Source organism: Octopus sinensis, linkage group LG1 (assembly GCF_006345805.1).
Source record: "Octopus sinensis linkage group LG1, ASM634580v1, whole genome shotgun sequence".
NCBI lineage: Eukaryota > Metazoa > Mollusca > Cephalopoda > Octopoda > Octopodidae > Octopus > Octopus sinensis.
In genome coordinates, this window is record NC_042997.1 from 137082760 (window position 1) to 137095689 (window position 12930).

The window sequence follows — 12930 nt, forward strand, 5'->3', positions numbered from 1 at the left end:
TTGGACACTAAACTCTGCTTGTGAAGACCTGTTGAGGCAAGTGAAATCGAATGATTGGCATCCGTGCTAGTGGAGCGCTAAGAGCACCATCCAAGCATGATCGTTGCCTGAGCAGTAAACTGGCTTTCATGCTGGTGGCATGTAAAAAGCACCATTCGAGCATGATCGTTACCAGCATCACCTTACTGGCATGTGAAAAAACATTCGAGCGAAGTTGTTTCCAGTGCTCCTGGACTGGCTCCTGTGCAGGTGGCACATAAAAAAAACACCATTTGAGTGTGGCCGTTGCCACTACTGCCTGACTGGCCCTCGTGCCAGTGGCAAGTAAAAGCACCCACAACACTCTCAGAGTGGTTGGTGTTAGGAAGGGCAACCAGCTGTAGAAACTCTGCCAGATCAGATTGGAGTCTGGTGCAGCCATCTGGTTCGCCAGTCCTCAGTCAAATTGTCCAACCCATGCTAGCATGGAAAGCGGACGTTAAACGATGATGATAATGATACAATTCAATGGATATGAAAAGTAAGAGAGATTATTGTCAACTGAGAATTAATATTTATTTTACATAGTAATTAATGAATAATAGCATTACTAGGTACAAGTTTCCAAAGAGGACAATCGCTTTAATGTATTTATTTTATCACAAAGGAGTTCTTTAGTCCAGAACAAATATCACAAGAGGCTTTGTTTGATAAGTGACATTTCTCAGATTGCTCATCAAAGACTATATACAATAATGGGCTTATACAATTTTCATGTACCAAAGTCTTCTCACCACGAACTGGTTTGTCTGAGACTACAGTAGAGGATCCTTTCCTAAAACATGCTGTACAGAGGGATCAAAGTCAAAACCAAGTAGTTGCAAAGCAAACTTCACAACCACACAATATCTGATGGATGTTAAAATAAAAAAAGAGAGAAAACAGCAAATGTAAAACCAGATTTATTAACAATATTGATCAAAACTTTTGACTACATTTGTTGCATATTAAAACTGAGTTTACCACTGATTTTCTTTCCAATAATTTTTAGTCTTCATAAAGTCATTAGTGGTAAATTCATATCTTCATAAATTAAAACTGCTACAATGAAGCCATTATACAGATATTCCTAAAACAAAAAAAATGATAGTTATTCAACTAAATGATAAAATAAGTTTTTAAAATGTCTTTTGTAAAAAAAATAAATATTACTAACAGCATATCGACATGAGGAAACTTGAATCCTAAAATGATACAAGTAATCAAATTGCACTTTCAGATCCCAATAGATTTAAAGCAAACATTGGTTTCATAATATTACTTGGTTTTCAGTTCTAGTGAAGGTTGTGATGAAGCAACAGTTTTCACAGTAGCCATAGTAAATACAGATAAAAATACTAAACTATATGATGTGGAGTAAATGAAAATCAGCAGGGATGTCATAATCTCACAATTATCAAAATGTCAAAAAAAAAAAAAGTTAACAGAAAGAAAATATATTTATAAATTTTCTTTTACCCCATCATAATACTTTTCTTCACTTGTCGATTTAATTTCTGCTTGTTTATGGTCCTTCTTTTTATTCTGGATTTAGATTTTGATGGTTGAAATAAAATAGCAGATCAATCTATTACAATATTAAATCCAACCAGAAAGTAGTTGAGTTGAAATTCCATTTGTTTTTTTTAATGTATACACAAGTAATGAAAAACTTACACAACTAAGAAGTGAGTCTTATAGCAAAGAGGGATTCCATGCAGAAAGTTCTTGTTAACATTATAAGGAATAATTTTTTTTATTAACACCCGCTAGTCTTCAGATCAACTATTAAGAAATAATCTGAAGCTAAAGTGAAACTTATGAGTAGCATAAATTGAAAGGTTAATAAAAATTTGATGTTCTTTCTGCCAAAAACTTGAATACAATTGATATTTATTTTTCATCTTCCTAAGGTCATGCCAATGCAAAAAAAAAAAAAAAAAAAAAGAACACCTGACAAATACCCAAATTTACTTAGACATGAACCTAAATCTTGATGCCGTATGATTTTATTCTTTTTGAAATCATTATAAGCTCAAATTAGAGACCAAACCATAAACCCCCTTGAACCTGAAGATCTCTTAATACAAACTAAATAAAATACTAAATTAAGAGAAAAGTGATATATACAAAAGTATTTGTCTCTAATTTCAGTGGAAACTGGTACTTAGGCAAGCCACTGATTATGGCATTTGCTTACATTTTCATTTTGACTTTAAAACGTCAGAAATATTAATTTGCATCATCTACAATAAAACTGAAATATTTTCTTTCAGTATTATCAGTATACTATGAGAGAAAACTTTCAATTTTGTTTTCAGAATTAGCTGCTATTACTGGTGTCATGAAACTGTCAGAAAAGGGGATGCAAGGAAGTTATTTAATTTACTTTTTGTAACTAAAATTAAGTGCCAAAAGTTGCTAATAACATCTGTTCGAAAAGAGATCTCCATGTCAACTTATCATCATTTAACATCCATGTTCTATGTTGGCACAGGTTGGATGGTATGACAATCTGATGAGTAGGAGGACTGCTTCATGCTCCAATGTCTGCTTTGGCATGGCTTCTACACTTGGATGCACTTCCTAACACCAACCACTTTACATTGTAGACTGGGTGCTTTTTCATGCCCGCTTTCACAATTGAGACTGCCATACAGTTTACAAGACTACAGACTTAAGAAGATCATCCTCATGTTAGGAGATGATGGATTACTATGAGAGGAGCAGATTCTTATTGAGGGATCTGCATAGCTATTCATATCTAGCAAGAGAAAATGATTAGTAGGAGCTGCAAGAGATTAGCAATGAGGTGCTCAGGTGGTGCCACAAGGCACAAGCTGAGTAGAAGTTGGTGGACGGTTTGCATGGGAAGGAGAATGAGGGGATTGGAGCAAACTGTCAAAATGGGTAGAGTTGAAAACAATGAGCTGGGGAAGATAGAGAAATGACATAGTTGAATAGTCTTTAGGAGCCAGTGGTGGTGAAGGCAGGCATAATGCATGTGAGGAGAGGGAGAGTCATTGTAACATGGGTAGAAAGCACTTTCAGAACTGTTCTGATGAGGAGTCGTCTTTTGAAGGACCACAGATCACTAGAGACCTCAGTCCTTAGTCATCTTTTCCATTAGGCTCAGGATCCTGAGGTCAGCTTTCAGCATTTCATCCCATGTCTTCCACTTCCGGAAACAAATAGATAAAGTTTAGTTTTTGACAGCACAGCCACAAGATAGCTTGAGCTTTGCTATCAAGTAACTTCATTGTGAATTGTCTTATCAGGGTACAACATTTAAGCTATCTAAAATATTAAGCACATGAAAATGATGTTACAAGGAGTCAGTTATAATACTTGCTCAACTGCTTACCTGTATCAAACCTAATAAAGTTATGAACACCATTAAATAACATAATACTGATACAGTGGAAAATTTTTGATGGGTGTTAAAAAACAAATAAAAAATATATTTACCATTTTGTTGCTTGCATAATTTAATAGCCTCATTAAATCCTGAACATAAAGAGATATCATTTTGATTTTGAGCACATTCCATAAATTGCTTGATTTCCCATTCACATGTATTTGCATGTGCGGATCCTGCAGGTTGTGGGTAAATTGGTTCAGGAGAAGCTGCTTGCTGTGCTGGTGAAGCAACTTCATTACTTGAGCCACTAAATGATCCAGTTAAAGCATGTCCCACTGTGTGACCCTAGAAAGATTGTAAAATAAAGCAATTTTAGTTTTTTTTTTATTTTCCTATCATTTAATAAAGCCATTAAATTTTATTTACAATAAAAGGAATAACTGAAGTTCACAGATTATAACTGTAGTTTTAAAGAACAACAAAAACAAACTACCCTGCACTAATTATTTCTATTGCTTCATTCCAATAACTTGGAAAAGTTCAGAACTTTGCAATCAGTAAGTGTAAATTAAAAATCAGGGAGCAGAAGAATAGGTTTTAATAAACAGAACTGTTTTAAAATATATTTTTTTAAATATTCACTTAAAAAGTTGCCTTATTTAACTGTTGAGCTAATTCATTACAGTTTTAGCAAATTACCATGTAGATAAAAAGTTTACTTCACAATTGTGATTCCAGATACAATCCTGCTGTGCAGAACTTTTAGACAAGTGGTTTCCACCATAGCCTCAGAATAACCAACACCTTGTAAGTGGAATTTATTGAAAGGGGCGTATGTGTGTGAGAGAGAGAGAGAGACTTTGTTCTTGTGTCCAGGCTAGCATGGGTTACACAAATACACATCACAGATAAGTGTAAACAAAAATATTTAGTGGTATTTGTTTCATCCAGGTTACACATACACACTTGGTCATTCTTGTCATCAAAATGGCTCCTTGCAAACTTGTTTAAAAAGATATAAAAATACACAGTAGATTGCAACACTTTGGTAAGAATTCATAAAAAGTACGAAACAAAATACTCACAACAGCAGAGCCCACAGCAACACCTGCAGCTGTGGAAGCCATGTGTGCAAAAAGTCCCGGTTGTCGAGGAGCTGCAACTGCAGAAGGTTGAGCAGGAACAGGAGCTGGAGCTACAGGCCTGGAAATAGGAGCTGGAGCCATTGGCCTGAAAAGTATTTGAAGAAATAAATGAAGCAAATGCAATCTCTGCCCATAATGGAACTAACTAATCATAAGTCATAACTAGATGAAAGCAAAGCTGTGTGGGTAAAAAACTTGCTTTCTAACCACATGGTTTTGATTTCAGACTCACTGTGCAACACCTTGTAGAAGGTGTCCAACAGAAGATACTTGAACAAGTGTCTTCTGCCACGTAAGTCGAGTAAAAGGAAAATGAAAGATATCCATATGTTTTACATTTGAGTTTTCCAAAAATCCCTTACTTCAAAAGCATGTAAAGGTTAATGACATGAAATCCATCCAGCTTTAAAACAATGCCTCAGTAATATATTTGTTTAGCCCGTGCTAATGTGAGAAAGACTATTAAAATACCCAACAAACATAATTTATGTGACATATCTGAGAGTAGCAAGCAGTCAGGATACTAGTGAAATAAATTCTAAGGTTTGAGAAGGCTTCATAAAATTATTTGACAATTTCTGTTACTGAAATTACTTAATCAGCATTAGAGGAGGGTGTTCTGAAAGTATAGAAGCCAGAATAAAAACAAGTAGAGAAAAGTTCAGGTAGCTATTAGCAACAAAGGAATTCTACTTTCAAGTGAGAAATAAATAGTATGATGCATGTTTACAATATATGAATTTGAATGATAGCAAGACATGAGCACTGAATGCAAAGGATGGGTGAAAGAATGTTTAATGTCAATGATGGGGTCCAATCAAATGGAGAGAAAATCTGAATATAAGAATTACATGTCATGTGATATGGACATGTAATGCATATGCATGATGATAGTTGGATAAAGAAGTGCCAGGTGATCCAAGTAAAGGGGAATAGTGACACAGACAAAGGTAAGAGCCGAAGTGATGCAAACTTATCTCAAGATACTGAACTTCATAAAGGAGATGCCAAAAGAATACAGGTGGGAATATTCTGTATTGGAGAACACCTATCCAGCCTATTCAAGCAATGATGATGATATACATTAGATACAGTTTACAGGATGGATTTTTAGTTACAAGTTTCACAGTTGAATGAAATAATGCCCCAAAATAACATACATCCAAAAGGTAATCATCCTAATTACACATAAATATCAGAGTGAACATATTCAGAAGTAATTATGAGGAATTGAGATTAAGGTATTTGCCTGAATAACCCTGCTGGATGCATCCTGTAAACTCATCATTTAACATCTGTCTTCCATGTTTGGCATAGGTTAGACAGTTTGATAGAATTCAATGAGCTGGAGGACTGCATTGAGCTCCAATATATGCTTTAGCATAGTTTCTGTGGTTGAATGCCCATCTTTATGACAACCACTTTACAGAATGCATTCGGTGCTTTTTTTCATGACGTTTTCAGAGACATGAAGGATGAAGATCATGATACAGGCAAAAACAAAGAATATTAGCAGAAATATTGTTAAAGCTTATGCCACAAAAATATGCACTTTTAGTCATTTAGTGTTCATCTTTATTGTTATCTTCATCGAAGTTGATCAAAACTGGTTTGATTGACAAACAGCTATAACACAAATAGATCATCATCATCATTAATGTCCATTTTCCATGCTGGCATGAGTTGGTCAGTTTGATAGAAAACTGTTAAGTCAGGGAGCTGCACCAGGTTCCAATTTGATTTGGCATGGTTTCTACAGCTGGATGCCAACCATTCCAAGAATGTAGTGGGTGCTTTTTACATGCCATTGCCACGACTACGATCTCACTTTACTTGACAGGTCTTGACAAGCACGGTATATTGTCAAAGGTCTCGGTCACTTGTCACTGTCTCTATGAGGCCCAATGCTCGAATGGTGCTTTTTACATACCACCAGCATGGGTGCAGGTCAGACAGCATTGGCATTGACTACAATTCCACTTGGCTTGAGAGGTTTTAAGCACAACATATTGCCCAACATTTGAAGGGCACTTTTTACATGACAGTTATGTAACACTGGCATCGGCCATTTAAATGAAACTATTAAAACTATAGAATACTATTTCCAAGAAAAAATGATAAAAAGTTGTAATTCTGAAATTTTTAATGCAAGTTATTTTTTGGCTGTTAAGTTTATTGTTTGTGTAATAAAAGAAATTGTTAATACACTAGCAATAAATCAATTGATTATATACATAACTTGGAAAAAAAAAAGTTTGAATATATAGGTCTAGTCTTCAAACTGATAGAACCCACTAAAGATGATTTGCTGATATTATTATTAAGTGGGCAATAGAAAACATTCTATCAACACTTTGACTGCCAACTACAAGTTATCTCGTAGTTGGCAATCTATACAATTTCGCCAGGTACAAGCGTACTCATAGAGGTCAATTTTATAGTAATGCGCTTAAAATGAACTGATGTCTGGAACTAACATTGTATGTTGTGGAAACACTAAAGACACCCTTTATTTGCCCAATGATACGAGTTAACTCGTATTATGGCACCTGCCAGGAAATATATTTGGTAAAACATCTATATATATATCAGGTATAAGAAAAAAAACATTTCCTTTGTCATTTGTTGCAATTTTTTACATTTGGGTTGTAATAGCATATAAAAGTTTAATTCTTCTAAATTGAAATACATTATAACAAGAAAAATTGAGCGTAAAGTGAAAAAAATACATACAGAAAGATAACTAAAAATATTTTGTTATTGAAGCTTACAACTGGAACCAATTTTTATTTCTTTTTTAACTAATTTGAAATGAAAGAAAACAGTTTTATTCAAAAAATTATAGACAGAATGTCAAATTATTCTGCGTGGAATGCCTTGAAACACTTTTCTATGCACAAAGCTGGTTTCTCTGGGTACGCAGCATAAGCGTACCTAGTTTCTTTACGAAGTTTCTTTCGTGTACACACCCTGCATGGTTTGGTTGGCCTTTGTTTCTTTTCCATAGGTAGAATTGCTTCCAAGTAGTAGAAATCTTCTACTGCTGGAACTGGAGTTTCTTTCCATTTATGTTCACCAAGCACATACAGCACTACATTATCTCTAAACTTTACAAGTTTCATTTGAGTGTTTTCTACTTGTGGGCATTATGGATGAGAATTTCAAAGACATGTAGACCAATTTTCTTGTACCAACGGAGTGTTTTCCGAGGACAAGAATAATAGGAAAGCATTTGATCTGATCTATCTACTCCTGACATACCGTTGTTATAATCTCTTACAATACTGGGCTTTTTTTTATTTTTTCTGTTACAATTTATCACGTCTACCATTTCCACTTGGTGCATATTACTAATTGTCTTCCCATTTGCACACAACTACTTCGTCTGATCTTATCCATTCTGATTCTTCTTTCTTCAACTTTTTTTTTTACCAAATCCTTCGGGTTGTCTTTTCGAGTAAACCAAGAGTTCCACACATATATATATGTAGATCGCTGTGACATTGCTTTTGTCAAGGGAACAGAGTTGTAGTAATTATCTGTGTACAGAATATAACCTTTATCAAGGAACTCATCCATCAGACTAAGCATAACTTGACCTGAATAGATTAGAATTTTTTGAACAATACCACTTGATTCACACAGTTCATACAACTTTACACCATAGTTATGTCTCTTGTTCTTTATATACTGGTGAAATACTAACTGACCACGCCAAAGTACCATGGACTTGTCAATACAAACTTCTCTCTCTGGGATGTATAATTCTTTCATAATATTATTGTAATATATAAGAACGGGATTAATTTTATACAAACGATTACCATTATTTTCTTCATTGTTTGAAAAGTGAAGAAATCGGAGCAGCAACCGAAAACGATTCTGACTTATTATCGATGGAAAAAGACGATATTTGTATAAAATGTTAGTGGACCAATAACTTTCTACAGATGGTTTAGGACATGTACCCATTTATAACATCAGGCCAAAGAAACACTTCATTTCTGTCACATTTGTTGTGTCACTCTTTGAACCAGGATGATCTTCGTACAAGACCCTGCTGTTGATCTAATATCTGCATAGCATAAGCATTAGTTTCCTCAACTAATACAGTCCAAAATTCATCTGTCAGAAATTGGTTGATAACTCCTCCTATAGTGTTAAGTTCAATCTTCAGTCCTGGAGTTGCAGTGAAGGGAAAATTAAGTGGATTTATCGCTGCATTTGATCAAGTATTAGATGTACCTATATACCACCACACAAAATATTTCAGCTTTCTGATTTGAGAAAGTTAATAAAATCCTTTTGGCAAATAGAAGCAGATCATATCAATATCCTGTGGCAGGCGTGTTAAGCTGTTTTTCATCAGGTGTTCCTATATGGCTTAAGACGGCATATTAGAGAAGGAATAATAGAGCCAAAAAATTACTTTTAGATTGTTTGGCCGTGGGTCAGCACTGATCAGGTAGGCCTAGCTCAAAGTCATTCTGGCCGTGACCACTCAGTCTTTTTCCAACGTTTAAGAAACAGATCACATTACCTAACATATCAAGACGTGCAGATGCCATTTGAGGTAGATTTGGCTTCTTTTGCTAGCAAGTTGAATAACCACGTAGAAGCTTGTAGTCTTGTTGGTTGAAGTAAAACGCAATGGTGAAAAAAATTGTGGTAAATGCAGCAATTCGACCTGGTCGACAGTCGTTATATAACTATTAAATATGACCATCTTGACAAATGGGAGAAATTTTGATTGAAGCACACCAGAAAATTCCAAAAAATATAGTTGAGGAGCTATATAGTATGCTTAAACCAGAATTCCGCCGACAAATGATGGATTCCAATAACAATAGTTATGTATAAAATACACTGTTTGGTTGTATTCAATAAAGACATGTCCTTATATTTGCTATTAAGTCACTCATAATTCCAGATTGTTGACTGAAAGTGTATATGCACCTCAACTGCTTATATTACGCAATTACATAGGAAGTTACGTAAGTAAACATGTTGAAATACTAAGTCCCAGAGCTAATCATTGATATAACAAACGAGGGAGCCTCTACGCAGTTGCTCGATATGCTAGAAATGGTAGCTATAACTCCCTCAAATTACCTTAAAAGTGTATATCATAGGAAAGGAAAAGGATAGTTTTTTCTTTCATTTTTTAAAATAGTGTTCCCGAGCTTCATACGTTGGAAATCTCGATTATTTTTAAATTTTGCCCCCAACTTCTGTTATTCTCTCCATGCGGTATGGGATTCCGACTAATGATGACCTGTAGCTAAACGACAACTACCCGAAAGCTTCAGAAACACATGAAATCATTCCTTGCCAACCAGAGAGCAAGGCTCGTCGTGGTCACCCCAGATGATGGAAATATCAGCCAAATCTCAATAAAACCCTAACGTAAAGCTGTTGGGGAAAGAAATGATCATGAGAAAAAAACTGCAATTGTCATGGTTAGACTATGCCTTTGATACTAAGTTTGCTCGATCACACCTATGACATGACGCCTGTTAAACCTAAGCATACTAAGAGATTGTTATGGTTAATCGATTTTACTCCATAACACGTTTTAAAACGAACATAATTTACACATGCCTTTAAAATTACACGAGTTGTTTATTTTGCTGCAGGTGAGTTCTAATCGATCTATAAAAGATCCAGGACCATGAATTTATTATGATTTTTTTTTTTCATCATATATACAGAACCACATTAACCAATGAAACCTTCCTTTTCTTAAGACGGTAGGTGTGATTCGTGAGATACGGCTGTTATTTCCACCAGAGCCATCGATTACGCATATGCTTCGTCAGAGAAAATTGTTTTATACTGAGATTATTTTAAGCAACATTTGTTCCCCAACAAATCCATTTTATTTTATTGGATAAAAATTTTTTTTTAAATGTTTTGTTACAGAGTAAGGGCTAAAGGTTAGGGTTAGAAGATGTTAAAAAATAGGACTGGAAAAGTAAGATAAAAATAAATACAATGAGAGCTCAACAAAAATGTAGAGTTATTATAACCAAATGCTATATCTAATGATTAGTAATGATTAACTGAAATCTTTGAAAATTGATTAAATTAGTAGTTTTATCATTTTGAAATTTAAATAGTAATATCTAAAATATTATTTTTAAATATCATTACTATACGAGAAACTATTCTTTAAGCGTGGTTTATGTGTAGCTGATCATCATCTTGAGTGATTGCTTCAAATCGAAATTCGAATTATAATACATTGCTGACGCAATTATTGTTAACGTTAACTAATATTCACTATTTCCGGGTAATTTATTCAAATACCCGTGAAAAATCTGAGTTTAAAAGAAGAAAAATAATTTTCAAAAATTAATCAAGAAATACAGTTTTCACTAACACATGTACTAATTAGATACACTATATTTCCTATAATCAATCAGGAAAAAAATTATTTGAAAGAATACAAATAAGTAAAAAGGTACTAATTTGTTAAATTTCGTACCCATTTTTTTTTTTTTTACTTGCAACTGAACTTAAAGGTTAAATTGAGTGACCGTCAAGTATCTTTAAAAACAATTGTCAACAAATATTTCAACAAAGCGAAATTAGAAATAAAGGACACGCAAATCTACGTGCCATCTATCAAAAAATCAGCGAAAAAACAATAAGAATTGCTCCTAAATTTATATAGGGTTTACAGAAGGAAATGAAAATAGTTTTTTCATTTACCTGGATGACATTGAACGTCCTCGTCGCGGCATCTTGGAAGCAGTTTTAAATGCTTTCAAAATTAGTGGAGGTTAAATATTCTCTCGTTTTCTAGAGCTGAGAGGAACTAAATTCTGATTGGATATATTTTGTGACGTCACATCACTGGAGCAAATTCTAGGCCTTATCCGATAGAGAAATTTTGTGTTTAAGAAATGTATTACGAAATAATATGATCGTAGGACGTAATTTTAATAACCATTTCAGTTCTCAGATTAAATAAGTGCTGTTGAACGTAGAGTTAAAGGTGATCTTTTATTTTCAGTACTTAAAGCAAAATGTCACCGAGTTCAAATATTTCAAGTTGGTAGCATTCTAAAATATGTTCTTAAGAAATACAATATGTAGCACCTTATCCCGTAGTCCGTTCCGTCTTATGATTTGATGGAGATTTCGTTGCCATTTCTAGCAAGCCGAGTGACTACGTGACTGCTATTCACCGGCTCGTTCCGAAGGTGAAAGATCAAAGGATTAGCTATTACAGCATTTATGAGGTGACATCTTAAAAAAGAGCGAGCTTTTCAACATCTACATTCGTGTGGTGGACATAAAAAAAGGGTTAAGCTCTTCATTAATCGAGTTTACAACTTTACTTTCATCCGTTAAAACTATTTAATGTCCGTCATTAATGCTTTTGGCTTGTTTGCAACTGCCCATTTCCCTTTTTTCAAGAAATTGCAGACAAATTTTCTTAACCTCAGATTCCCCTATAAGATAGTATATCCTATGGCCTAGCTTATTCTACCGCCACTCACAACAATAATGTTACTAAAAGGTTGAATAGAATCATTGGTTAAAAGAATTCCAGATAGTTGAAAAATGATGCCTGGAGGTATCCGAAAATTTTCAGGTATTGTGTCGAAATGAAACAATGCAGTAATGACGAGATTTTGACACGTGTTACAAACTATTTGACTAATGACTTAGTATTTCTGTATATTATCAAAGTTGGAAATAGAATGAAATGGTATTGTTCACTTGTTTATTCGAAAGCGTCGAGATAAACAACAGTTTTATCAGACGTTTAGTTCATTTAATCAATTATACCAAATATGATATCTTACGTCAATGTTAGCATTTCACAATTAGTGGTCTCATGGGTAAGCATATTTTAAAAAATTGTTTCTGACAGCCAAAACTATAATTTGTTTCATTAGCATTTTCTAATTTTAACAATGTTATGTATTTTATTACATCGAACATCGACAAGATAGGAAATTTGGATACCGTCTTATCAGATTTATGAATCGAAGAAAAGAATCACAATATAAGAAACAGAAAACTAGTTAAACTGAAATAATACTTTGAGCAGGTTTCTTATCCCAATGGGAGCCATTCTATTTATGCCATTCAATGTCCTCGGAAAAGGTATTATCACGGCATCATGAGTATTCCAACTGTCATAATTTTGATAAAGGATTATAATATTACCTCTAAACCCTAAATGTCTGCGCTTTTTTTTCCTGTGATGCATACAAACTAAAATAATGAGAAGGGTGTAAGTGCGGGAATGAAATGTGCTTAGAAGGTGCACACTCAAGTCCAATACAGGATGTTCAAAGCGTTTTCATTGCCCCTCCTCACAAAAAAAAAAAAAACTTTTAAGGGTACGCTTGCACCCCACGTCCTCGAGGAGAGGGTACTTCTACCTGT

General features: G+C 34.3%; 1 protein-coding gene across 2 annotated transcripts; it reads right to left on the reverse strand.

The window, feature by feature from the left end:
- Positions 1-923: 923 nt before the first annotated feature.
- On the reverse strand, positions 924-11391 carry LOC115217590 (coiled-coil-helix-coiled-coil-helix domain-containing protein 2). Of its 2 annotated transcripts, none has more exons than XM_029787345.2 (4): positions 11239-11391; positions 4465-4609; positions 3487-3724; positions 924-1108 (listed from the first exon to the last, which is right to left on the reverse strand). In XM_029787345.2, the coding sequence occupies exons 1-4, from the start codon at positions 11268-11270 to the stop codon at positions 1095-1097; spliced, it is 429 nt and encodes a 142-aa protein (XP_029643205.1). In that variant the 5' UTR covers positions 11271-11391; the 3' UTR covers positions 924-1094. The 2 variants fall into 2 exon arrangements, with proteins under 2 accessions (XP_029643205.1, XP_036361003.1); XM_036505110.1 differs by lacking the exon at positions 924-1108 and adding an exon at positions 1544-1563.
- Positions 11392-12930: the final 1539 nt, after the last annotated feature.

Bases quoted from the DNA above. Each gene is read 5' to 3' on its own strand.
- LOC115217590 (XM_029787345.2), bottom strand. From the start codon at position 11,270: ATGCCGCGACGAGGACGTTCAATGTCATCCAG. The intron at 4,610-11,238 runs GTAAATGAAAAA...AATACTTTTCAG, and splicing joins GGACGTTCAATGTCATCCAG to GCCAATGGCTCCAGCTCCTA. The intron at 3,725-4,464 runs GTGAGTATTTTG...CAATCTTTCTAG, and splicing joins TTGCTGTGGGCTCTGCTGTT to GGTCACACAGTGGGACATGC.